The sequence below is a fragment of the Macadamia integrifolia genome, chromosome 1, assembly GCF_013358625.1.
Source record: "Macadamia integrifolia cultivar HAES 741 chromosome 1, SCU_Mint_v3, whole genome shotgun sequence".
Classification (NCBI taxonomy): domain Eukaryota; kingdom Viridiplantae; phylum Streptophyta; class Magnoliopsida; order Proteales; family Proteaceae; genus Macadamia; species Macadamia integrifolia.
The window spans coordinates 33,712,281-33,739,884 of record NC_056557.1 but is presented as its reverse complement, the minus strand read 5'-3'; the positions used below and the strand labels follow the sequence as shown (position 1 = coordinate 33,739,884).

At 36.6% G+C, this 27,604-nt stretch overlaps 4 protein-coding genes across 11 annotated transcripts in view; 2 read left to right on the top strand and 2 right to left on the bottom strand.

Annotated features, from left to right (window-relative positions):
• Window positions 1-1,609: 1,609 nt before the first annotated feature.
• On the bottom strand, window positions 1,610-4,463 carry LOC122076041 (acyl-coenzyme A thioesterase 13-like). 2 transcript variants are annotated; one of them, XR_006139419.1, is made up of 4 exons: window positions 4,092-4,463; window positions 3,837-3,980; window positions 1,756-1,980; window positions 1,610-1,675 (listed from the first exon to the last, which is right to left on the bottom strand). XR_006139419.1 is itself a non-coding variant. In XM_042641323.1 (3 exons), exons 1-3 carry the CDS (start codon window positions 4,272-4,274, stop codon window positions 1,837-1,839), a joined length of 471 nt encoding a protein of 156 aa, XP_042497257.1. In that variant the 5' UTR covers window positions 4,275-4,462; the 3' UTR covers window positions 1,647-1,836. The 2 variants fall into 2 exon arrangements, 1 of the variants encoding a protein (XP_042497257.1); XM_042641323.1 differs by having other exon boundaries at window positions 1,647-1,980; window positions 4,092-4,462.
• Window positions 4,464-5,762: 1,299 nt separating this feature from the next.
• LOC122076728 (acyl-coenzyme A thioesterase 13-like) lies at window positions 5,763-10,026 on the bottom strand. 6 transcript variants are annotated; one of them, XR_006139573.1, is made up of 4 exons: window positions 9,619-9,757; window positions 8,245-8,324; window positions 7,069-7,150; window positions 5,763-6,126 (listed from the first exon to the last, which is right to left on the bottom strand). XR_006139573.1 is itself a non-coding variant. In XM_042642218.1 (4 exons), exons 1-4 carry the CDS (start codon window positions 9,799-9,801, stop codon window positions 5,983-5,985), a joined length of 471 nt encoding a protein of 156 aa, XP_042498152.1. In that variant the 5' UTR covers window positions 9,802-10,026; the 3' UTR covers window positions 5,763-5,982. The 6 variants fall into 6 exon arrangements, 1 of the variants encoding a protein (XP_042498152.1); XR_006139571.1 differs by having other exon boundaries at window positions 8,245-8,345; window positions 9,619-9,756; XM_042642218.1 differs by lacking the exon at window positions 8,245-8,324 and adding an exon at window positions 9,348-9,481 and having other exon boundaries at window positions 7,110-7,119; window positions 9,619-10,026.
• Window positions 10,027-17,088: 7,062 nt separating this feature from the next.
• On the top strand, window positions 17,089-17,937 carry LOC122074068. Its single transcript, XM_042638919.1, has one exon. The coding sequence runs from the start codon at window positions 17,181-17,183 to the stop codon at window positions 17,643-17,645; it is 465 nt and encodes a 154-aa protein (XP_042494853.1). The 5' UTR covers window positions 17,089-17,180; the 3' UTR covers window positions 17,646-17,937.
• A 5,197-nt stretch (window positions 17,938-23,134) lies between these two features.
• LOC122074954 (histidinol-phosphate aminotransferase, chloroplastic-like) overlaps window positions 23,135-27,604 on the top strand; it is a 10,489-nt gene continuing 6,019 nt past the window's right edge. Inside the window, exons 1-5 of one of the 2 annotated variants that reach the window (XM_042639949.1) lie at window positions 23,135-23,295; window positions 23,479-23,732; window positions 23,902-23,985; window positions 24,233-24,387; window positions 24,533-24,630. In XM_042639949.1, coding sequence (XP_042495883.1) covers window positions 23,484-23,732; window positions 23,902-23,985; window positions 24,233-24,387; window positions 24,533-24,630 — 586 coding nt within the window. In that variant the 5' untranslated portion in view covers window positions 23,135-23,295; window positions 23,479-23,483. The remainder of the gene's footprint in view (window positions 23,296-23,478; window positions 23,733-23,901; window positions 23,986-24,232; window positions 24,388-24,532; window positions 24,631-27,604) is intronic. The other variant, XM_042639958.1, reaches the window with a different exon arrangement.

Below are 27,604 nucleotides of genomic sequence, written 5' to 3'. Positions count from 1 at the left end.
AAAAAAAAAAAGTTCTCTCTTGGTCCAAGACATAGCGAATATAATGAGAATTTCTTAAACTAAGAAAATAATATAATTTTTGTATTTTTTTCTTCTCTTATCTACAAACACAACCTTATGGTCTAGATTGTTCATATATCAAATTTCATATGTACACCTCATATATTGTCATATTCCCTTGTAATTTTGTAGTCATCCATTTCTTTTTAGAAGAGCTTAATATTTTTCACTAGAATTTTAGTTTTATTTTATTGAGGACAATTGCTAGCACAGCTTGCTCGAGGTGAGTGTAGTTAAGCATGTGATACATAGAAAAAATTGGCCTTCCCTCTTCCTACTCTAGTCAATCAATGCTAAACCACTATTCTCTTTTTCCCTTGCCATCTCATTCTCTTTGTTGAGACTGGAGAGTGCTTCCTTTGCCATAGGAATCATCTGTTGTCTTCAAGTGAATTCATTAATAAGCTTTTGATAAAGAAGGAGAAGAAATAAGCCATTTTAGGGTGGGTAGAAATGCTTAAGCTTAATTTGGTTGTTGAGAAATGAATAGAAAAAAATATTTAAAAAATTTTGAATTTGAGGAGAGAAATAGACACATAAGCCAATTATTGTATCATGATAAAAAAAAATGTTATCATGATGCAATGATTGATTCATGCTTCTATTTCTCTTGTCAGATTAAAAAAAAATATATATATATATATATATATATTTTTTTTTTTCTTTTCTTTGCAACTAAACCAAGTCCTAATTAATATATAGATATATATATATATATATTCATGAAAAGAGAGGATGAGAAGCTTGATTCCCTGAAATTTAGATGTAGACATGGAAGTCATGGTCCTTAGCTTCAAGTGATGTCACAACTTTCTATCGAAAAACAAAAGTAATGTGTAATGTTACAACTACAAGGTATACTTACAAGGTATAGGACACCCAAGCCATTACTTCCAGAATAGTATGTGATATACCTAAAATCACCCCACGAATGAATATACATATGACACGTGGAACTCTAAAAGCCAACTACAACGTTGGGATTCTCCACCATCTCAAGGTAATTACCAAAAAGGTCACATAAGTCATTTCACCCCTTTATTGGGATTAAAGCTTCACCACACTCAAGCCTACAAATATAAAAGAACTCCTCCGGGTAAGGGGGGTCAATCTCTCTCTCTCTCTCTCTCTTTCAGTTTCAATTCGAAGCCAACCTAGCCCACTCTATTGATTTAGGTCTAATATTAATGGGCTGGGGGTGGGCTTGGTTATGCTGCAAGTAGATTGTCCGATGCTGAATACAAGAGTTCAGGATCATGTAATTTACTGTTTGGAAGTCTGCAATCTACCTTTCTTGCCTTGACATGAACTGGACTAGAAGGACTGAGACCTTCAAAAGGAGTATATGGTAGCAAACACCAATAAAGGGTACTATGAATGTTTGTGGATGTCGCATTCTGAAGAAGAAGAAGAAGAATCAATGGTCATGGCTTGGACTTGGATTGAACAGTGAGTCCTCTGGACTTGTAACAGTGTTTGAATGTGTACCTAGGGAGGTTCTTATCAAAGTAATCATGGACATATCCCTGGTGTTAGGGATTGTTAAAGATGATGCTAAGAGCAAGAGTCATTCCATGACAGATAGATACTAGTTTGTCAGGGATCTAATCCTGATCACAATGCCCATTGAGACTTCTAACATCAGATTATGCAACAATTTACAGATAGATTTAGCACATAACACTGACAAATTATTGGTTCACCAATCAATTTTCTCCTTTTGGCAATGGAAAGATGGCTCATTTGAACAGGAAATGGAAAAAGTAAATAGGACCCTTATAATTTACTAGGTACAGTAAGAAAGATAGTGTGACGTCCCTGTGCAATTATTTTCCTAGTCTTCTTATTCCTCAACTCGACACTGACGATTCCAATTGCCTTCCCAACATGTAACACTTTCCCCTCAATTTCAATTTCTTCCTGAATCAATATCCAAGAGAGAGATTGCACATCAGATAGGTGTAAAGTATAATTGGAAACTCAAATTTAAGAAGATAGAAAATAAACTTCTAATATACATAGACGAAACTTAAAAATGAAATTCAACTACCGTGATCAGAAGAACAAAAAGGTGTGCATGTCTACACAAAATATAAAGAGACTGAAAATAAATAACCATAAACAACTCAACTGATAAATGATCATCAGAAGATAAATGCAAGATCTGAGAGTATGATAAACCAATTCAAAACATTAAAAAGTAATGATAAGTTGAATGCATTTGCACAGAGACCAAACTTGATAACCAGAATGTTGAGTATGAGGGGAAACATTAGATATCTCTCTAGTTCACAACCATATCAAGAATAAGAACAGGAGAACAAGGAAACTTATGTGGTCGTTTTATGAGCAATAATCTCACCAACAGACACTTTATTGAGTCAACAGTTCCACTTTTTGGCATCCAGAATGAGTAAAACCCCACATTCGACCTGAATTAGCAGACCATGGACACAATATAAAAAATGTCCATGGGCAACAGCTATCACTCTGAACAAAAACTACATTGTGTGAATCTGATCCATTCTTGAGGGCTTCTTGTGAAATTCCATTTTTATCATTTTGTTTCATCCCCATGTGTTTGTCTTTTGTTTCAAACAAAATTGACCAGTTCTGAAGTCGTAGAATCCATGTGTGAAGAAAAATTAAAGATTCTATTTGATCACTAATAGGAAAATGGGTCGTTGCTGTTATGAGTATTTGGTGAGAGCTTGGTGGAGGAGATATGGAGATGCATTTTGTAAACAGTTCATAACCTTATCAAGTCGCAGGTTTTTTTTCTTTCAAATTTAGCTAAGACTAGAGATCAGAGAAGTACCACTACAAGTTATACTTCTTGTAGCTGTGTGAACATTTGCAGATTGGTGTTTTTCTTATGAACATGGGTCATATATGATGTTATGTTTTTTAATTTAGTCAATTGAGTGTCTTCACAGTTTTTTGACAGTGTGGTCATTGCCTACTGCTAAACAAGCCCTAGCTAGTTTTCAAAATTGAAACATAGCACTTCCAAAATTTTTATCTTATCACATGCAGAATTTCATCCCATCCTTCATGGGTATATAAGGTTGAATGAAACTGATTTCACCTGAGAGCCCTGATCTTAGCACAACTATCTGAGAAAAAACTTGGATCCATAGCCTGGACTCTTAAGATAGTAGGTTCCTCTTCTGATAAGAGAAAATTTTTGGAAGTGCTATGTTTCAATTTTGAACCTAGGGCTTGTCTAGCAGTGGGCAATGCCCACACTGTCAAGCTGTGAAGACACTTAACTAAATAAAAATATATATATATATATATATATTCATATAGGACCCATGTTCATAAGAAGAACGCCAATCTGCAAATGTTCACATAGCTACAAGAAGTATAACTTGTAGAGATCTCCAATCTTAGCTATATTTGAAAAAGCCTTCGACTTGATAAGGTTATGAACTGTTTACTAAATGCATCTCCATATCTCCTCCACCAAACTCTCACCAAATACTCAATAACAGCAATGACCCATTTTCCTATTATTGATCAAATAGAATCTTTCATTTTTCTCCCCACATGGATTCTTCGACTTCAGAACTGGTCAATTTTGTTTGAAACAAAATAGCAAACACATGGGGATGAAACAAAATAAATATTTTTAAAAAAGTATCCTCTGTTTTTCTTTAAATTCTAAACTTAGGAGGTAGTCACAGCACTAACAATATCGTAATACAAGATCCAATATGCAAATAAGATACTAAGATTATATTAAAGGAAAGAGCAAATTAGTTGTTACCCACATCTGCAAACGCAGCATCCAAGTAGGTGACATTGATCTCAACAGAAACACCGGTTGTTTGACCTCCAACAGTATGGAGTGTGGTTGCCCCAATTATATCTACTAGCATTGCCGTCGCCCCGCCGTGCAGGAAGTTACCAGAATTCTTAATCCAACAAGAAAAACAAAACCCAATTCAAAATCAAAATTAAAGAGAGATTCTTTGGGTCTTCTAAGTTGGAATCAAATCAGATGAAGAAGGGAGTGTTGGACTTACCAGAAGGCGAAGAGGGACTTTCAAGGAGCAGACAAGTCGACCTGGTTCGATGACATCGAATTGAATGCCTTCCCAGATAAAAGGGTCGAAAAACTTAGCTTTGTTGGACACTGCATCGATCGAAGCATTCTGACTCTCCTCTTCTCCTCGCTCTAATAATCTCTTCACCGACTCCAAATCCATTTATTTTACCAGTTTATAGCATACTACTGCAAAGGCACATTTCCTTTTCTTCAGTTTTTTAGTACCTCAAGGCTCAAACTCAAAGGAGATCCAAATATGTATCTCTGCAACTCGGCTCTCTCTCTCTTTCTCTCACACTCATAATTGATATCAGCTTAGGCCGATGATGACTCTCTACTATTCTGGTGTAATAAAATATGAACAACAGTGATATGCTACGTGTTTATTACGAGTTTAATATTATCGCTCTGAAAAAAAATAATAATAATAAAAATAATATATATATATATATATATGCTTAAAAGCCAAAAAATAATTTTAAAGATCATCTTTATAATTAGTTGAAATAAATATTAAGGTAAAAAGGCATATAAGAAGTATTCCTACATTATCTTTAGGTTTGGGTTTTCGATTGAAAAAGGATTTCGAGATTTGATTTATTTAAATAAAAAAATACCGTTAAAATAAAAAATACGGACATGTTTAAGTCGACATCCTTTAATAAACAAGTATTTTCTGTATCTGAAGTTTTACGTATAAAAATACAAATTCGACAGTTAAATGTTCGAATATAGCAAAAATACACTTTTAATGTATTTACTAACCGATCTGATATCAATTCATTTGTACGAATCAAGGGTAAAAAGATAATAAAATCCATTTAAAAAAAAAGGGTTAATCCATCTGCTCAAGCCCGATCCAGGGGCATCTAGATCAGTATCCACTAAGACCAATCCCAATCCAAGAATCGAGAATATGATCCTCTCTTCTCTCCTTCTATCTGAGTGCGTGTACCAGTGGCCGCGAGTGCTTCTGCTTGTGTGTTGTGGCTATCAAGTATTTATTTAATGGATGCTTTCCTGTTCTATAATATCATATCCCATGTGGAAGGCTGGTGTGACAATTTTAATTCTCTGATATATAATAAATGGGTTAAATCAATCACCCGTCAAATTTTCCAAAATGACCCAAACTCTTAACTATATACACCCTTTGCCATGGAAGCTTTCATTGGAAATGAAACATGAAAAACATTCACTGAAATTCCATGGTGAACAAATCCTGCACTCTCTAACTGGAATCTTGGTTATGATTCATTTGATATGCATTTTCAATCGAGGTTCTAAAATTAAGACCTTGACAAAGCCAACTTTCTCATGGATCTAGTGCCTAACGCAATGACATGCAACTTCTGCTTGAAGAGCAAGGGCCAGAAGGTTAGTGGATCTACTCCTATCACATTAATGTGTGTTTAAAAAAGTTTTGGACTCTTCTAATCAAACTAAACAACTTTTTTGGGAGGGAGGGGAATAGGTCTTCCATGGTATTTCTTATGAAATTGATATAACTTCAGAAACCCAATGCTTCATGGTTTATCATCACATGCCACATCAGTAAGAAGTAAAGCTAAGGAATAAAGATGCTGTACCACATAGGCCTTACTATGAGGGCTTAAAAATAAGAACTTGTGCCACAACAATAAAGTCCTCACTTAAACAACTTTGGCTTTTTACTCATGCCTACAGACTGAAGATATAATCACAATGTCCATTGACACTTCTCAAGTCAGAGTGTGCAACAATTTACAGATGGATTTAGTAGATGACTAACAAATTATTGGTTCATCAATCAATTTTCTCCTTTTCCAATGGAAAGAAGGCTCCAATATGATGCTTTTGTACATGCAATGGAAAAGGTAATAGGATCCTTATAATTTACTAGATACAGCAAGATACTGGGTGTGACGTCCCCGTGCAATTATCTTCCCAGTCTTCTTATTCCTCAACTCAACACTGACAACTCCAATTGCCTTCCCAGCATGTAACACTTTCCCCTCAATTTCAATTTCATCCTGAATCAATATCCAAGAGAAAGATTTCACATCAGATAGGTGTAAAGTATAATTGGAAACTCAAATTTAAGAAGTCCAGGCAGCTAGCTCATTCAAATACAGACCCATAGAGAACAAACTTCTAATATACATTTACCAAACTTAGAAATGAAATTAAACCATCCTAACCAACGAACAAAAAGGTATGCAGGTCTACACAAAATATCAAGAGGTTGAACATAAATAAATATAAACAACTCAATTGATAAACGATCATCAGAAGATAAATGCAAGATCTGAGAGTATGATAATCCAATTCAAAGCACTAAAAATTAAAGAAAAGTTGAATGCAGTTGCACGAAGACCAAACTGAATAACCAGAATGCAAAGTACGACAGCGAACATCTCTCTAGTTGCCAACCATATCAAGAATAAGATCAGGAGCAAGGAAATTAATGTGGCCGTTTTATAAATGAACCTTACCCTCACCAACAGACACTTTATTGAGTCAACAGTACCACTTTTTAGCATTCAGAATGAGAGTCACCACACAGTCAACCTGAATGCTAAAACATACTCTTTTATCATCTTCTACTTTATTGTTGAACTTCTTTTATCTTATATTCTCTTACTTTGATGATCATATTGGATCCATATAGTCGACCCCATTTAGTTGGGATAAGATTATAGTTGTTGTTGTTTGGACACAATAAAAAAATTGTCCGTGGACAACAACTATCACTCTGAACAAAAACTATATTGTGGGAATCTGATCTATGCCATGGAGGTTAAGTCAATGCCCAGTGATAACTAGAACGAATCTCCCTTGACAAGAATAAGTTTAAATAAAGTTTCCAGGATAAAACCATCCCTATGGAGTTCATCAGGACATGAAATTTGGAAAGGATTGGTAAAATGATGTCACATTCCTACTCTTTTATCACCAAAAGTTATGGAAAATACCCCTCTTCAAAATCATGCTTTATGTTGTTTCTATCCAATGCTGTAGGGAAAGTTACTTCGCATGGTCCCCATAATTTATCACCTTCACACAAGCCAGACAGACAACAGCACAATATAAAGTCAGGAAATATTAACAGTTGGTCCATATTGTTTTAACCCTCCTGAAATGTGATGCACGGAAATAACAGAGCCTCAACCTATGTCTTCACCATTAGCAGAATCAGGCCAATAAAAAGAAAGCTCAGTCACTCACCAAAAGAAATAAAGAGGGTTTTTCATTTTTCTTTTTTGGTTGGGGTGGGGAGATAGGCCAGGACTCTCATTAGTCGTTAACCAAACCCATGGGAGCCATTGATATGAAAATAAAATAAAATCTGCAAGTGTAAAGAACAAGTGCCTTGCTATCATTTAAGGTACAAATCTGTTAACCTCCTGCGTCATAAATGAAATGGTGACAATATCTTTTGTGTCTTAGGCCAAGTCAACTGTCTCTATCATGCTTACTGTTGGACTCTTGGGTAGCTTTGTTGACTATTCTTCAGAATTAACCAAAAGAACAAATAGAAAAGGAATATGTATCTTTGTTTTTTTCTCAATAAATATTTGTTATCCTTTCATTTCAAAGTTTAATTTGATATTCTCTCCATGAACTCATAATTATATGCTAGGAAAAGAAAATGCTTTGGATAGCAAAATGCCACAGTTCATTTACCATAACAGGAACAGCCAAAATACAAGGTTTTTTTTTTTTTTGTAATATTTTTCCAGGTATTATAATACATAGATATAAGCAATGGGAAGATTTCATGGATATCACACATTGGTCCTAACATGCTTCAATACCAATTTATTTTTTTCATTAGGTAGTATATTTCAAATGAACAAAAAATTATCAATAGATAATGGTTTTGGAGGGCCATTTTCCATTTTACGTATGTGGTAAGGGGAGGACACTTAAGTTGGAGTTATCAGATAACTGACACTAGAACATAGAGAATCCATTGCCATATTTCTGCTCCAAATTTTACCCTTGTGGAGAAAAGTTACCAAGACCTATAATAAATTCTGTTTTACAACATCACAATTTTAGGGAAAAAGGAAAAAAAATAAAAAGATAAATTGAGAAAAAAAGATAGTGAAGTCCAGTTTCAGAATCCAGACAGAGACACAATTTACCAGTCACATGCAACATTAGGTATATCTTATCACATTTTCTTGCCATGTTGAGTCACACACCGTTCCTTCTTTGGCAGTAACTATCAAGAATTTGAATCATCCTAATATTATCCACAAGTTCTGAAAATTAATAATAACAATAATAAATTAAAGAAACGAAATAGGGAAAAGATGGAAAATCCAAGTGTTCCTATGTTAATGAATAGATAAATTCTTATGCTTCTTCCATCATAATGCTTTTTTGATGGCTTTAGTTTCTTGGCACTGTTAAGTAGACGGTAGACCCACAAAAACCTGAAGTCTCAGCCTTTATAATAACCTCTAGAAGTTCCATTTATAAGAAAACTACACGTTAAAGAATTTAAATTTTTTGGTATTCAACCCTCCCCCCCCCCCCCCACCAAAAAAAAAAAAAAATGGGACAAGGAACTAATAAACACAGAAACAACCATTTTTCCATGGATATGAAAGGGGGCTATGTCATAAGTCTACCAAAATGCAAGCTTTTGTGAGGATTGAAAAGCTTGTGGATCAAGATTGATGAGCCAATTGAGTCTTTCAGCATTTTGAGGTGAGCAAGAATACCTATGAAGGTGGGGATGAACTTATGCATGTGCTAAGACACTTGAGTGATTAGATCAAAAGGCAAATCATCATACAAGACCCATGTTTCATCAGAGAAACACAAATCTGCAAATGTTCACACGGCTACACAATGAAATATAACTTGTAGAGGAGCTTTTCCAATCTCCATTCTTAGCTAAATTCAAAAAAACTTGCGACTTGATAAGGTATCAACTGTCTACTAAATACATCTCCATATCTCCACCACTAAGCTCTCACTAAATATTCAAAAAACAGCAACGACCCATTTCCCCGCTGGTGATTAGATAGAGTCTTTAATTTTCTGCACACATTGCTTCTACAACTTCAGAATTGGTTAATTTTGGTAGAAACAAAGTATCAAACAATTGGGGATGAAGCAAAACTTAAAAACTTGAAAGGATTATCCTTTATTTTTCTTTAAATTCTCGATTGAGGCAGTCCAGCATTAACAATATCGAAGTACCAGACCCAAAATGCAAATAAGATACTGAGATTATATTGATCTCAAGTATGTGACATTGATCTCAACAGCAATACCGGTTGTTTTAGCTCCAACAGTACGGATTGCTTCTGCCCCAACTATGTCTATCAGTGTTCCCGTCACCCCACTGTGCAGGGAGTTACCAGAGTTCTTAATCCAACAAAAAAAAAAAAACCAATTCAACATCAAAATTAAAGAGAAAGATTTTTGTGTCTCCATTTCTAATTTTACTCTTATGTTTTTTAAAAGGGGTCAATCAAATCAGATGAAGGGAGTATTGGACTTACCACAAGGTAATGAGGGACTTTCATGGAGCAGACAAGTCGACCTGGTTCAATGAGATCCACTTGAATCCCTTGCAAAGTAAGACGGTCAAAAAACGAAACTTTGTTGGACACTGCATCGATTGAAGCACTTTCAGTCTCCTCTCCCCCTCTCTCTAATAATCTCTTCACCGACTCCAAATCCATTTATCTCAGTTTCTCGAGGAATAAAGTTGCACTTTTGCAGTTTACAGCATCTCCATTTCTTCCGTCTCTGGTACCTCAAACTCCTCCAGAGCAAGGCGGCAAAGGGGGATTGGTCGATACCGAAGTCCAAATATGTTTCTTTCTGCAACTCAATTCTCCAATTGACTTTGAACAACTACAGGAAAAAAAAAATAGTCTCTTCCTAAAATCAGGTGTGCTTTTAGGCCCAATCTCTCTCTCTCTCTCTCTCTCTCTCTCTCTCTAATAGGGCAATTTCAATTGTATGATATCTAAGAAATGGTTTAGATTCATCACATCTCAAATTAAAAAAATAGTCTATAATGACTATATGTCAAATTTCATATATACATCTTTTCATATATTTTTATATGCCCTCGTAATTTTTAACAAATGCTTTCATGATCTTCAATATCATATCCTATGTGGAAGGGTGATGGGGCAATTTCAATTATATGATATCTAAGAAATGGTTTAGATTGGCAAATGTTAAGTTTTAAAAAATGGTCTAGATTAACTCTATGTCAAATTTCATATGTACACTCTCTCATATACCTTCATATTCCCTCGCAAAGGTTGCTTGGCGGCTTTGGTCATCCCCAGACACCCTTTGGGGCCGTCTAATGAAGTTAAGTTATTTCCCAAACTTAAGTTTCCTTGAGGCAAGGTTGGGTAGCAAACCATCATGGGAATGGTGGAGTCTTTTGGAAGGACAAAAAACTCTCCTCAAGAGTTTACTTTGGCAAATAGGAAGTGGGAAAAATGTGAACATATGGCAAGATAGTTGGATACGTTCTCTCCCCAAGTTCAAGATTCAAGAGTCAAAGCCAATTGGTTGCCATCTGAACTCGGTTGCAGAGCTTATTGTTCCCATCTCTAGATGTTGGAGGACAGATTTACTACAACAATATTTTCAATCACATATAAAAGAGGCTATTCTTAAGATATGTTTGAGCCTATATTAGAGAGATGATAAGCAGATTTGCGGTCCTTCAAAGAATGGCCTATTTTCGGTTAAAACGGCATACCAATTGCTCTCAAATGAGTCTCAAGCTGCTACCACTACAGGTGCGTCATCTGCCAGTCTTCACCAATGGGATCATATTCCAGACTCAACCTGGAGTCACATATGGGCTATAAAGACTCCCAAAAATTAAAAGCTTCATTTGGATAGCTTGTGCGCAAGGGGTAGCATCAAGGGAGGGTCTCCATTCTCAGCAAGTACCAATCGATCCTCCATGTTGTAGGTGTGGCACAAAAAATGATTCAGTAGATCATATTTTGCTTAGTTTCTCTTTTGCACGCTTGGTCTGGTTTGGCAGTAGCTTTTCATACTCTTCTCTGTCAAACCATATCCCATTGCTCCATGAATGGTTAGGAAGTTGGGATGCTCTGTTCCGATTAAATAAGAAGCTTGCTCGTGAATTGCTTTCTAGAGCATCTTTCCTTTGCTTGTATCCATGGCGTGCAAGGAATGATTTGGTTTTCAATATCAAGATATGGACTCCACAAGAAGTGATAACGATGGCGGAGAAGGCGTATATTGAATTCACCACAGCTAATACAAGGGATCATCAACAAAATGTAGTAGCGGGTGGGTCTATTCATGCACCATTTACGAAATGGTCTCCCTCAGCTCCAGGTTACATCAAAGTTAATTGTGATGCGGCGCGATATCTAAGAAATGGTTTAGATTGGCAAATGTTAAGTTTTAAAAAATGGTCTAGATTAACTCTATGTCAAATTTCATATGTACACTCTCTCATATACCTTCATATTCCCTCGCAAAGGTTGCTTGGCGGCTTTGGTCATCCCCAGACACCCTTTGGGGCCGTCTAATGAAGTTAAGTTATTTCCCAAACTTAAGTTTCCTTGAGGCAAGGTTGGGTAGCAAACCATCATGGGAATGGTGGAGTCTTTTGGAAGGACAAAAAACTCTCCTCAAGAGTTTACTTTGGCAAATAGGAAGTGGGAAAAATGTGAACATATGGCAAGATAGCTGGATACGTTCTCTCCCCAAGTTCAAGATTCAAGAGTCAAAGCCAATTGGTTGCCATCTGAACTCGGTTGCAGAGCTTATTGTTCCCATCTCTAGATGTTGGAGGACATATTTACTACAACAATATTTTCAATCACATATAAAAGAGGCTATTCTTAAGATATGTTTGAGCCTATATTAGAGAGATGATAAGCAGATTTGCGGTCCTTCAAAGAATGGCCTATTTTCGGTTAAAACGGCATACCAATTGCTCTCAAATGAGTCTCAAGCTGCTACCACTACAGGTGCGTCATCTGCCAGTCTTCACCAATGGGATCATATTCCAGACTCAACCTGGAGTCACATATGGGCTATAAAGACTCCCAAAAATTAAAAGCTTCATTTGGATAGCTTGTGCGCAAGGGGTAGCATCAAGGGAGGGTCTCCATTCTCAGCAAGTACCAATCGATCCTCCATGTTGTAGGTGTGGCACAAAAAATGATTCAGTAGATCATATTTTGCTTAGTTTCTCTTTTGCACGCTTGGTCTGGTTTGGCAGTAGCTTTTCATACTCTTCTCTGTCAAACCATATCCCATTGCTCCATGAATGGTTAGGAAGTTGGGATGCTCTGTTCCGATTAAATAAGAAGCTTGCTCGTGAATTGCTTTCTAGAGCATCTTTCCTTTGCTTGTATCCATGGCGTGCAAGGAATGATTTGGTTTTCAATATCAAGATATGGACTCCACAAGAAGTGATAACGATGGCGGAGAAGGCGTATATTGAATTCACCACAGCTAATACAAGGGATCATCAACAAAATGTAGTAGCGGGTGGGTCTATTCATGCACCATTTACGAAATGGTCTCCCTCAGCTCCAGGTTACATCAAAGTTAATTATGATGCGGCACTTCTCAGAGGGACTTTGGAAGGTGGTTTAAGCTTTATTTTCAAAGATCAGTTTGAAGGGCTGATTAAGGCCATCTCGGTTCTTCAATGTCTAAGTTCAGTCATTTAAGGAGAGGAACTAGCCATCAGATCTGCTTTATGTCATGCTTTGACTTTAGGATATCCACATCTTCAAGTAGAATCGAATAGCAAGGAGATTGTTAATTTACTTCAAGATTGTAATCAAGAACCTACTCTGGACGCGACGGTAGTAGTCACTGACATTAGGCAGTAGTGTGCTTTATTTGCTTCCATTTCTTTCACTTGTATTCTAAGGGCTCTGAATAGTGTTGCAGATGCCCCGGCATGGAAGGCTCTGTCTATCATGTGTTTTGTCAGATTGGTCATATTTCATTTCTTGGCTTCTCTGATTTTGTGAATCTGAAGCTAATGATTGTACACATGTTTATCACCATCAATAAATTTGTTCTTCACCAAAAAAAAAAATATTCCCTCGTAATTTTTACACGTTCATTTTATTTTTAAGAGGGCTGCTACTGAAGCAAGCTTGAGGTTAATTCAGTTGAGCGTGTGTGGTACATAGAAAAGGAGGGGCTTCCCCTTCCTGCCCTGGTCAATCAACACTTAACCTCTATTCTGTTGATTTTTTTACCTCCTTCCTCGCTTCTCTTGCTATCGGAATCATCTGTTACCTTCACGCATTGAATTTGTTGATAAATTTATTATAATATAATAAGGGAGCATGCATAAACTTACTACCATGAAATTTACACGTCGAAAACATTTTTTTTTAAGTAGACTCCATGTTGAAGACTTTGAAGTCATGAAAAGGGAAGATCAAAAGCTTACTTCCATGAAATTTAAATGCGTCAAAGACTTGGAAGTCATGGTCCTTAGCTTCAAAGTAATGTTACCCTTAGCGTGTCCCATCCAAGTTCAAATCCTTTGCGTTTAGCAATGAGAGGCAGTGAGAATTCAACGGCTGGGAGGGCCTTGGCATACATCTCAATCGTTGGATCCTCATTGTCGCTCACTACCTCTCTGCAAAGGTTTTTTATGCGTGACACCCACGATCATTTAGGCACAAAAGGTACATTCTTGAAAACAAAAAGGATGTGTATGTCACAAAGCATACATGCATCTTGCAAATATATGCAGCAGAGTCACACTTGATTTGATATAACCCCTTGTGAAGGGTGAATTTATTAGCAAATTATAATTGATAAAGGATGATGACTAATATTGAATTTGTCCCATTATAATCAGGGTTTTAGTGCATGGTATCGCCCTCCATCAATATCAATATGGATCCGCCATATCAAGTTTGATCGGACCATTTTACCCCATATGTAAGGGTTTTTTGGACTATTTTGTCTTTTTCTATTCAAATACCCTGATACAGTATCAATTAAAACCATGATGATAATCCCTAAATGTGATCATCAAAATAAAGAGTCTCGTGTCCCATCTGGAATTTTCCCTTTTTTTATTTATTTATTTTTTTAATGGTAAATTTGGCTGTTACTTGAAGAGCCACTAGCATGGTTTTAGTTATTAGTATTGAATCGGTTGTATCTTATCATTATTGGGTGAGACCGATCTTGATACGTTACTGATCTGAGATCAGGTATTGTATCGATATCATGGGTAAAATTATCAGAAAAAACTTAATTATAAAAAATTAATATTAATTGATTACAATCATACAACGGATCCAAAATCAGTATCATATCAATATTAACCTAGATCGACACTAATATCAATACCAATAATTAAATCCTTGACAACTAGACGCACATCAACTCAGTCCCACAAAGAGACCCACAAAGAAACATTCCCATTTGAAAGGAAGAGAAATGTAAAGCTCTTTACAACAATTTCATTATAAAGTAATTTAAAATCGGTTTTACGGAAAAGTATTCTGGCAACACACATTAATTATAGGACCCAATTGCACCGGCCATTAATGGAAAGAACCCAACCATACTTTAGTTTGAATGCACCAGTCAAAGAGAGACACTGAAAGGGAATGCACCATTAAAAGAACACTGAAAGGTTTCAAACAGGGATCCGGATCTTCACCATAAAGTGCATTGCACATAGAGTGCCCATAAAGGTCGGTCTGGGCATTAAACACGTGGAAAAAATAAATCCGGCAGTCTTAAAAAAAAGAAAAATAATTTTTATCCACTTAATCCATTCACTCTCTGTTATGATCATCATATATCTTCCACTTGGCAAATATAGGGGTTTACATCAAGGCCCTTAAGAAGGTCGATCACCCAATCCAGCCATGTTCAACCAGTTGTCTTTATGGTTCAAAGAATCAGAATTGGATCGTATTCAACTAATCTTGATTCCTACTTGATTTTTAGAGTTAGTGAATCAAAATCAATAAGAGTTAATCTCATTGCTGATTCCACTTATTGAAACTATGTAGCAAGGTTGGCAAATGATTTTTGCTTCAGAAAACGTTTGGTTCTAAGTTCGACTCCCTTACCTAGTTGGAGTCACTCATACAGAGATGTTTATTGTTCATTGCTCTTCATTGTTTTGGATGAAAATTAAATAGTTTAATATGATTTAGTTCATATGTTGGATTGTAAGGTCAGTATCAACTCATAGGGCTGACTAGTAGGGATATAAATGGATTGAATACGGATCGAATTTGAATCAGATGTATTTAGATCCAGATATTTCCTGAGTGGATTCAGATACTCCTAAACGAATACAGATACCCTAAACCAATACAAATTCGAATTTCAATTATCCATTTACGTCTTGGTTGATCAGGTCTGGATACACATGGTAAAAATAATAAATATTGTTGTCTTTTAACGATCTGTACTCTCTGTAGTTGTTGATTAATCAAAGGCAAGAAAAATAATTTAGGGTCCACTTCTCTAACATGTATGCCAAGTGTATGGATATAATAGTTCCCTACCATGAACACCTAAGTTGTCGGAAGTGGTCAACAAAGCCTCCACTAATCCACTAACCGTTTGTTTATATTCCCAACTCACCCTATAAAGATGAACCCACCAGCACCACTTCCACAAATTATGTTAATCTCACTAACACCACAACTATCTCATGGTCCCCTCAACAGAAAAGTCTTCCATAAAAGCTTTCCTTTTCTGTTCCAGAAGATGAGTTTTCATTGTGCCCCATATCTCTAATGACCCTTGACTCATTTGACTTGTATTCTACATTCCTGATTATAGAAAAAAAGAAAAAAATAGATAGGTCCCACATTGCATGTCCATTTGATCGATAATCACGATATATCCAACGGTCAACATTGCTTAATGTCTACATGCTTGCCTGTATATAAGCCGTGAAGTATAAGTAACAAGGACAGGATTGGAGCAAATTAAAATCTCCATTAAGAGGTGGCTATCACCATTCACCAACCATTTAAATATGGTGCCAACTTTTTCTTGCTAAAGCTTCAAATTATGGGGGTTGTGTGTCCCTTTCATAGATCACCACAAGAATGTTGAGAATAATTAAGACTATAGATGTCAAATGGTCAGTTGGGTTGGGTCGAATTGGGTTGATTTTGATTGTATTTAATCAAGTTTTAAGTAATCGTGTCTCATAGACTAGATATGATATTATTTACAAACGATCAATCAAGTACTGATCTTTAATGAGAATATCAATAATCAAGCTGTTAAGTTTGGCTCGAATTCTTGACACGTTTTGAAGATTGATCCACTTCGACATGTTTTGGTGGCGACCTAAATGAGAAGTTTTCTGAAATCTGTGATGGAAGCAGAGAGGTTGGGTCGATAGGCCCAAGCTCGGAGCCTAGCACTGATCTCATATGGGGCATTCGACCGGATTGACTACGACCCGATGGGTCGACCCACGACTTAGAGTATATAATGTTTAGAGTATATAATGTACTGTTGTCTTGTTGAGCAAATCATTTTATTTTTTGGGGTTTTTCGAGTTAGGGTTTCAGGGCGAATTTTCTTGCCGTTGCCTTGGGTGTAATCACTCTTCTACATAGTAAAACATCTTCTTCTTCACCTGAGGAAGTAACACCCCACTCTAGTATGTGAACCTCGTTAAATCTCTGTATTATGCGAATCTATTGTCTGCTTATTTTTGTATTTCTTATTGTTTGTTCTAACACAAGCTTAACGGGTCTAATCAATTTTGAGCTTTTACTGGTCGGGTTCAGCTGGACCAGCCGGTGCCATCATGGAATTGACACCCCTACTTAAAACAAAGAACAACTCCCTCTCTATAGGCTCTAATCATCCGATCAATCCGGCGGAAGATGAGCTGTCTTCGGCTATAGGAGAAAATTAAAATTTGATTAACGGGACCCATCAATCAAGTTCCTTTTGCCTTCCACATAAAAGTTAGTACTAGTAAACTCTAAAGTCCAGTAGTTAAGCTAAACCTTCCTTTTTTCCTCTCTTATACATACTACTTACCCTGTTGGCCTCTCTTCAGGTAGAGATGATCCAGAAAGCCACGGTTTCCGATGATTTCAGTTTCCCGACGATCACCGAACCCGTCCCTCGCTTCATGGGCTCGCCGTCTCTGTGGAATGTTTCTTATGAAGTATTCTCTGGTTCTTCTAATGGGATCAAAAGAGAGAAAGATGATGAAGAAATCCAAAGAAGTAAGAGCTTCCCCATTGCAGATAGAGATATGAAAATAGAGGATGAAGAGAGGATGGACATGTTATGGGAGAACTTCAATGATGAATTATCTTCCTTTGATAAGAAGGAAGAGCAGTGGAGGCTGCGAAAAGGCGGCAAAATGGATTCGGGTTTGGCCAGAGATAAAGCAGAAGTGTATTGTGTGAAGACTTGGAAGATGTCTAAACCAAGCAGTATTGCTATGTTGTCTCCTAGGAAACTAAGTTTGTTGACAATGATGAAGGTCATGAAGAAGTTGTTCTTGCTTCACAACTCTTAATTGTCAAAAGAAGAGCATTTCATGACTAAACCCATCTGGGTTTTCTTCCATTTTCTCAATCTGATGACTAGTTTTGGAGAAACAAAATGAGTAGAGAAGTCTAATTTGGTGAGTAAACTATGTAACTATATATGACTTTGAACATATAGGCCATATATGATATGGTAGGGAAAATATGTTATATTGATGAAGATTATATTGCTTGTACTGTATCAAGAAAAGGAGTAGGGATTGATCATAATTTATAGAACCACCACTGAAGGATAAAACTTTCTTTGTTGTTTGATTTTCATTTACATCTATTTTATCTCCTTATGTTGATTAGATTTTTGAATTTGTGATGATGAAGAAAAATGATAAAAGAATGCAATTTGAAGGATTTAGGAGGGAAGGCAAGCATAGAGGGATTATCATAAGTTGTAGTGGCCCCTATATGAAGTGTAATATTAATGATGAAGTAGTACATCTTTAAGTAAAATTTAAATAGTTTCCATAAAGTTTTCTTACACTTGTGGGTGCGTTAGATATCTAGTTTTTTATATTTGAAAGTGGGATATGATTGGAAAAGAGGGTTAAGGCACTTTGTCTGAGCGTTTTAAGGTAGGCTTATTTTTTTGGTAATGTTATTCCCAATGAGACCTTTGGAGTACTCCAAGAAAATTCGTTAGTTTTGGATGCTTTATGAAAAATTATTTATAGTTGGGGGAATTGTTCTCTGTCTATGAGGGGTTCCTGCGCTCACATAGGGTGTGCAACCCTATATAGGGGCATAGTGGTCATTGCACTCCCCTGTGCTTATAACGTAGGGGCTTCTCATAGATAGAAAACTTTGTCCCTTGAAGTTTGGGTAAAAAGCCCATATCGATCTGATATAGAAAACACCAAACATGCTGGCCAATGAGAGCACAGGCAGGAACACTTTTAGATCAATTTCATTGACTGCCAACAAGGGTTGCAACTAGGGGCAAGAGCCAAATTTTTTTCTTTTAACGAAAAGAAATAATGTGAAATTCTTAGATGAGATGTGAGAGACTGATAGGGCATGTATAGGAATTTGCATATTGGCACTGTGGTAATATTATTCTTTTATAAAAGAGGCAAAAATAAAATGGTGGTGATACCATTTACTAGCCTTTGACCGCAAAGGATTAAAACCCAGAATTGGGATCTAAATCGGTCCTAATAAGTCTTAACCCTACTTTTTGTATAGAATCAATTGATTCTGATAAGTTAAAATTGGGATCAATTTTGGTGATTCTAATCCAGCTGATCAGATCCTGATTTTTAAAACATCGTTGACCACCCTTCATTTGTTTTATTTATTTTTTGTTTTTCATTTATTTTTTTATTTTTGGTAAAACAAAAACATAATATATTAGATTGCAAAAAGAGAGTTTAACATGTAACTGGAGTCCATAATCACATGTTCCTTTCTATAGCCTCAAAGGCTATATGTTTCGAACTCTTTACCAAAAGTTGGTTTAGACAAAAAATCAATAGTTTCCAAAAGAAAAGGAATCACCATCTAAGGTCAGAGGCTGGCATTGTTAGTATTTATGAGATTCCTCAGCTCTACTTCATCGCTTCAGATTTTATTCATCTCCCATCCTTTTTCCTTTGCCTTTTTCATCTAGTATAGTAGGCTCTTATTATTGCTTCCCTACCATTTCCTGTCAGCATGTAGTTAGCATGGAGTAAGAAACAATTTCTTTTTGTTATAAGAGTTGTTGCCTAGCTAGATATATTTTTAGTGTAATTTGTTAACCCCATAAATATTAGAACGAGAAAATAAGTAGTGTTAATGTCTGGTGAGCCTGGGGTTGAGGGAACTCACTGATCATCAATGAAAGTAGGGGTGCCATAAGAGATCCAGGAGTCTACTTCTTGTAGAATAGAGTAGGCTTGGGCTTTTAAGCTTCGAAGATGACTTGATTCCTATGTTTTCAAATATAGTAGCACAAATAATAACCACTCTAAAATTTTGGTACGTCATTAGAATTAAAGAAATTCATAATTACTGATGTGAAAATAAAGGTATTTAAAAGTTCAGTTTTGAGACCTAAAGGTCCCGCCAAAACCCTTCTTATAAACTCATAGGAAAGAAACAAATGCCAAATATTCTCATGTTGGTTGTGGCACAAACCATAAAGGGCGTCTATGTCCATACATTTTCGTACGATGTCCTTTGTAGGAATTTCATCGTATACAATTCTCCAAAATAAGAACTTAAATTTTGGATGAATTTCGAGTTTTCAAAAAAATAATACCACCATTGTGAGCATGGAGACAAACAATTACACCTATTTGAGGATCCATTATTGTTAGTAAATATATGAGTTTGAGAAATTTGACAGCAATCCTAATAGATAGAGATCCCTCTTAACAACCCTTCATTTAAAATTCAGATGCAATCTCAGAATCAGCCCATTAAGTCCTCACCCTTGTTTTTACATTTGTTGGCATCATTGCGTATTTTTTTTTAATGCATTGTGTATCTTTTAAGTGCCATATTATTATCCTAGTTGCCACATGCGAACTATGTCTCATACCTTGCTAGCTTCATCCTATATTCTTGCAATGCAGCTCTTTTATTTTCTTCAAGGAAAGGAAAATTTCTCTCCACAACCTAAGCAAGCAGGGATTCCTAGGAGGCCCACTTAGTTATGCCACTTAAAAGGATAGTGTGACAATTAATTGGTAGGCATTTTGCTACATGTCAAATCTTTGAGTTTTATTTATCATACACTTTTTGCGTATTAATTTGAACTGTAATTCATCCCCACAAAGAAAAGAAAAAAAAATATATATATGAACTGTTATTTTCACGTGCACTCTTTTGGTTGTACTATGTCCATATATTAGGGTGCATCCCCTCACCACAATGAAATTTTGAAGTTCAATTAATCTAAAAGATTTTATTTAGGTTAAATTTCCCACAATGCCCAATTAAAATCCAAGTACTGCACTTGGAGATCATTTCCCCAATTGAAAAGTTGTAGCTTCCCCTTATAAACAACAACGTTCAACATGTTATCCCAACTTAATGAGGACGGCTACATAGAGATTTCACGCAAAGACAAGTGTGAAGATCCATGCAAAAATATTGATGGATTATAATTAATTATAATAAGTACTGACTATCAACTTGACGCACCACTACCAAATCAAGCCCAGACAATACAAATATAGAAATCCTTCAATTACCCATGTGAGTGAGTAATCTGAATCTTGTATTTTGCCATGGCTCATAACAAGTCAAAGGGTGAGAATGATGTCTTTGAACAATTTTAGTATCATTGGAAACGGAAAAATGTTAGGTGCGCAGCCATTGTATACATGCCCATTATAGGCTTTCCCTAGGATATTCTCTTGTTAAGGATTGAATTTGTTTTTTGTTTCTTTCTGTATGTAAATAGTCTGTCAATGTTTTTGTCCATTCTCTCTCTCTCTCTCTCTCTCTCTAAATGGGTTATCAGCTATCTTAGGCAGGTTTCTGGGTGGTTTCTTCTCTTGAAGACCTCTTGCTCATTGTAAAACAATTTTTGCCTAGTGGGACTTCAATGAATCTCCCCTTTTTGCTTTATGGAGGGAGGGGGATTGGGGGCTTTTGCATAAAAAATAAATAAATAAATAAATTATTATAGGCATTCTTTCTCATCTCTCCATGTTTAATGATGTAATCCTCCACTCCCCAAACCCCCCCCCCCCAAAAAAAAAAAAAGAAGAATGATACTGGCTGAATATACTGGGGCATGCCTTCCTATTGGTTTCACCAGCTGATGTATATCTACGCTAGTTGTTAGCATTCCCTTACCCTTAAACTTTTATTTTAGCAAACTATATGATAAATATTCAGGATTTTTTTTTTTTTTGAGGGTGGGGTTTAAAATATTTAAGCATTTGAAATCAATGCATTTGAACTCTCCACATTTCTACCAAGAAAAAAAAATCTTTGCATATCAAGGCTTCAAAATACAATATCATTGCATCAATGTATAATTCGTGGTAAAGTGAATGTGCCTACAAATTCAACTTTGTAGTAAAAATGAAGGTAGAATCGTCTGATACAACCTGCTACAATCAATATGTATTGGTATCTATCTAAAACCATGCTTAGGGTTTTAAAAGTTAGTGAATCAGTCGATTCACATCGAAATTAGTGCAAATCAATTTTTGACCTATTTACATTGATTCCCTTTGATTAGTGACCAATTTTGATTCAATAGTTTGAGTCAGAGTCAGCCTTGACCAATTCGCACATTGATTCCAAGTTTTAAAATGTTGACGTGTAGTCCACATCGGTGCCACAATTATGCATCATTTTGTTGTCTTTTTTTCTTAAGATATCCTCTGGGCTAGGGGTGTCAAAACTTGACCCAAGCTGATTGTTGCAGTAAGAAATCTTCCTAGGCTATTCGTGTGTCCTGCACAGAAGAACAAATAGAAAACAGTGAACACAAGACTCTTCCGATGAGGGACTCTTCGATGCGTAAGTCAGATCTCTCTATAAACAGTAATTCCAATTAAGTAAAATGGAAAAGTTTCGATCCTTTGAAATGAGCTTACCTGGGTATTTATAGTTAGAGGGAGGTGGTCATGGAGAATCTCAACTTTGTAAGTATCCTAATGCTGATAGGAGTCCAGGCATGGTAGGAATCCAAATGTAACAAGAGTTATATTTGGAGAGCGTATAGATAGCAATAGGTGAGGGATTCCACTTGTAAAAACCTTTTATATCCCAATAGGTGAGAGATTTCCTTTCCTTTTAGGAACGGTTAGGAGTTCTTTTAAGTGATCTTTCCTGTTTAGGAAAATTCTGTTCTCTGTTTGGAGGATACATATTTGACTAGCAGTAGATCTTCCTTTGGTGAATGAGCTTCCTTCTTTATTTAGGATTCTTCGAACACCTATGGGTAGCTTGGTGGCTCGGTACCAACCTACGGATATAGATTTGGCAGTAGCCGATCTTTGAGCTAGTCTTGGTTCATTTACTTGATCTCTAGGGTTGATTCAATTCGGCCCCAGCCTACCTCACTCAAACCTAGTTCCACATGTTGAACTGATATTGATGAGTACATTTTTAACATAACACTAATGAAATCGAAAAGAACAAAATCGAGTCGAAATGATCAAAATCAAATTGAAACCAATATGATTTTATTGGATCATGTTTCAAGCAGGGTTTTGTGAGAGCAAACCAAAATTGGACGGCATAACTCGATAAAAAACTTATATCAATCCAAACTTCATATTAAAAAAAAAAAAATCACATATCAATCCAAACTTCATATTTAAAAAAAAAAAATCATACTTTATTTGTACACGATAAATTGAAATCAAATAAAAAACAGAAATCAATAAAAATTTCAAATTGAATCTCAAAAAAATGAATTGAAATTGACGAAACCGATTCAAACGGACCGATTGGCACCCTAACCCGGCCGCCCAAATACCACTTTTGCATATTGCAACTCTGCAAGTTGACTGTTTTGTTTATGCCAAAAAAAAAATGGTTTTTGACTGTTAGTGTCTTTACCAAAAAAAAAAAATTGTTAGGGTTTAAGTCATTTAGGCAAAGCCTTCTTCCTCTGCCGTTCTAGCACTTCGTTACCATTACCTTCGCTTTGGCATTTCTGTCTTCAAATTCCAGGTATGCTCAACTGCTTTGTCGTGTTTTTTAATTCCATAGAATGTAGATTCTCTTATCGTGGCTGCTGTTGTTTAAATTTGTCCTTTTTTCTCTTTTGTGATCAATGATAAGAGTTTCAATAACTATCGATAGAATGTTGTGTTGTTTATTTGCAAATTTGATCTTTTATGTTACAAAGTGCAGATTTCATGGGTGTGGTTGATTTCTCCAGTGCCTCCTCTCGTTGCATGATTGAAACCCATCAAAAGCTTCGTCCAGTAGTATTGCCAAGACCCATCTGTTCATTTGGAGGGAATCACAAATTGGTGGTCCGAGGTATGGCCTCAACGATTCCGGCAGACCAAGTTAGTCAGGACCAGCAACGTTTGACTGGGGATTCTTTCATCCGTCCCCATCTCAAGAAATTGTCTCCTTATCAGCCTATTTTCCCTTTTGAGGTAATCAAGTTAGTATATGTTGAAATTGTTCTTGTTTTCATTTCTATTTTCTTTGATTGGGTGTTTGTTTCTATAACTGAAAGTAAAATTGGCTAGTGCTACTTGCATTTCTGAACACTCATCTGCTGGTCAATAGAACCATTTGAATGAAATGGGTTCCTTACTGCAGGTTTTGTCTAGTCGTCTTGGGAGGAAGCCCGAGGAAATCATCAAATTGGATGCGAATGAAAACCCTTATGGTCCACCTCCAGAGGTAAGGTTCACAATTCCCTCTTTTTTCTTTTATGAGTGGTTCCCATAAAAAGAATTAATCTTGTTGCTCATAGTCCATAACTATTTCTGTTTGAAGATGTCGGGTAAACTGTTGTCTTGTACTTTTCAGTGCTGTAGATGTTGTGTAATTTGTTTTCACAATGTTACCTGTGTTTTGTACTTGCAGCTGCCAACATGATTGTTTGAGACAAACTTCAGTTCTGAGTACAGATTTCAGATTTTTGTAGGTGGTTGAAGCTTTGGGAGCATTGAAATTTCCATATGTATATCCTGACCCTGAAAGCCGTCGTTTACGTGCTGCCCTTGCTGAAGATTCAGGCCTTGAGTCAGATTACATTCTTGCAGGATGTGGTGCAGATGAGCTTATCGATTTAATCATGCGGTTAGATATTAAATATCCCATGATTCCTTCAAATACTATTGTCCTTTCCGTTTGTATCATCTTATGAAGTTTCAGTGTGCATAATTTACTAACTCCAGTAAAGTCCTGACATTTTTTCCTTTTTTTATTTGGTCTGCTACTGCAGATGTGTGCTTGATCCTGGTGACAAGATTGTTGACTGCCCTCCAACATTTACAATGTACCAATTCGATGCAGCTGTTAATGGGGCACTTGTAGTCAAAGGTAAAAGGAAAATATTTTTCTCCTTGTTTCTTTGGTTTTCTTTTTTCTTTTTTCCCCCTCGTTTTGGTAAGTAAATTTTTTTAAAGGACCTCTGTACTATAAGCAAGAGAAGGTGTACAGCAGAAGAAACCATTTAGACAAAAGACAACCCCCATCTTTGGATGGGTAAAGTACCTACTCTTTTGAATTCATCACAAGTAGAAGCCTCCTAGACCACCTTTTCCTAAGCTCTTGAAGCTACTGGAAAAGATTTTTCCACTGCTCAGTCAGAAACTCTGTGTTTTCTTCTCCTTCCATGGGTACGGCTATTGCTATTATAGACTCTGGTATTGGTTTCTGTTAGATCAAATACCAAGAAACACGAATAAAGGGAGACAATAGATCCGTACGACACAGAGATTTAACGAGGTTCACACACCAGGGTGGTGTGCTATGTCCTCGGGCGAAGAAGAAGATGATTCACTATGCAGAAGAGAGATTACACCCTAGCAGCGGCGAGGAAGAACTCGCCCTGAAACCCTAGCTTCGTGAAAAACCCTAGAATACAATGACTCTCAGCAAGCAACAGTACATTATATATATATTCCAAATAGCGGTTCGACCCATCACAGATCTCAGAAAATTTCCCATTCGGGTCGCCACCAAAATATGTCGGATTGGGTCAATCTTCAAAACGGGTCAAGAATTCAAGACAAACTTAACAAATCTCCACCTTGGGTTGAATTCTCCTCCAACAGATAAACAAATATCTAATATCTTCATCTTCTCCAATAGCCCTCCAAAGGGCTGAACTCAAACATGACAAACACCAAGTAAGTTCGAGCTTACCAACACATAAATGCTTAGTCAACATATCAGATGGATTGTCTTCAGTACCAATCTTCAACACTTGAATATTACCTTGAGAAATTATCTCTTTTATGAAATGATACCGAACATCAATGTGCTTTGTCCTCTCATGATACATTGGATCTTTAGTCAAGTGAATAGCACTCTGGCTATCACAATGGACTATAGTCACCCCATGATCCATGCTGAGTTCTCCCAACAAACCTCTAAGCCAAATAGCTTCTTTAATTGCCTCAGTCACTGCCATATACTCTGCTTCAGTAGTAGATAATGCAACTGTAGCCTGTAAAGTAGCTTTCCAACTAACAGTACTTCCTCCAAGAGTAAATACATAGCCTGTGAGTGACCTCCTCTTGTCAAGATCACCTGCATAATCTGAATCAACATAACCAGATAAATTATCACCATTCCTCCCAAACTCCAAACAAACACCAGAGGTCCCTTTCAAGTACCTAAGTATCCACTTCACTGCTTCCCAATGAGCTTTACCTGGACATGACAAATATCTGCTCACCACACTGACAGCTTGTGAAATGTCAGGACGAGTGCAAACCATAGCATACATAACGGAGCCAACTGCACTAGAGTATGGAACACGTGACATGTACCCCACCTCTTCATCTGTCTTAGGTGATAGAGCAGTTGAAAGTCTAAAATGAGATGCAAGAGGAGTAGTTACAGGTTTGGCATCTTTCATGCCAAAACGATTCAATACCTTCTCAGTGTACTTTTGTTGAGATAGCCACAGTTTTCCTGCTTTTCTATCCCTCTTGATCTCCATACCAAGGATCTTTCTTTTGCTCCCCCCAAATCTTTCATCTCAAATTCAGAACTTAATTGTTCTTTCAACCTATTGACCTCATTCCTATCTTTTGCTGCAATCAACATATCATCAACATAAAGCAACAAATATATGAATGACCCATCAGAGAGCTTTCTGAAATAAACACAACAGTCATATTGACACCTGGAATATCCAAAACTAGCCATAACTGAATCAAACCTTTTATACCACTGTCTAGGAGACTGTTTCAAACCATATAGGGACTTCTTCAACAAACATACATGGTCCTCCTTACTTTCAATAGCAAACCCTTCAGGTTGATGCATATAAATCTGTTCTTCTAGTTCACCATGCAAGAATGCTGTTTTCACATCAAGTTGCTCCAACTCCAAATCATGCATAGCAACTAAAGCAAGTAGGACACGAATAGAAATATGCTTAACAACAGGTGAGAAAACATCATTAAAATCAATTCCTTGTACCTGACTGTAGCCCTTTGCAACTAAACGTGCCTTGTACCTAGCATCTTCAACACTTGAGGCAGATTCCTTCTTCTTGAAGACCCATTTGCAACCAACAATTTTCTCCCTGTTCTCGGCTTCACAAGCTCCCAAGTCTGATTTTTATGAAGAGATTCGATCTCCTCATTCATGGCAATCAACCATTTTGTAGAATCAATTGAAGCAACAGCTTCAGAATATGTTGTAGGCTCACTATTTTCAATTGTATCTGCAACAGACAATGCATAAGCAACAAATTCAGCATGCCCATACTTTTGTGGTTGTCTAATATTCCTCCTTGGTCTATCCTTGGCAATGCTGTACCGCTCTTCTTCTTGATTCTCTTGAGCATCATCTCCTTCAGTAAAAATAGGCAACTGGACTAAAGTAGATTGTGCTTTGTTTGAAGATGAACTACCAATTTCAAACTCCACCTTCTCTCTAGATTTTTCTTGACCTTCATCACAATGAATAGGAACTTCTTTCCTAGGATGCAACATAGCAGATTCATCAAAAGTAACATCTCTGCTAATAAGAAATTTTGGAGACTTTGGATCAAAACACCACAACCTGTATCCTTTCACTCCAGATCCATACCCAAGAAAAATTCATTTCTTAGCCCTAGGTTCCAACTTCCCTTCATTTACATGTGCATAAGCAGGACATCCAAATACTTTTAAATTTGAGTAGTCTGCAGGTTTACCTGACCAAACTTCTTCTGGAGTCTTGCACTTAATAGCTGTGCAAGGAGATCGATTCACCAACAAGGTTACTGTGTTAACTGCTTTTGCCCAGAATCCTTGCCCAATCCTGTATTTGATAACATACACCTTGCCTTTTC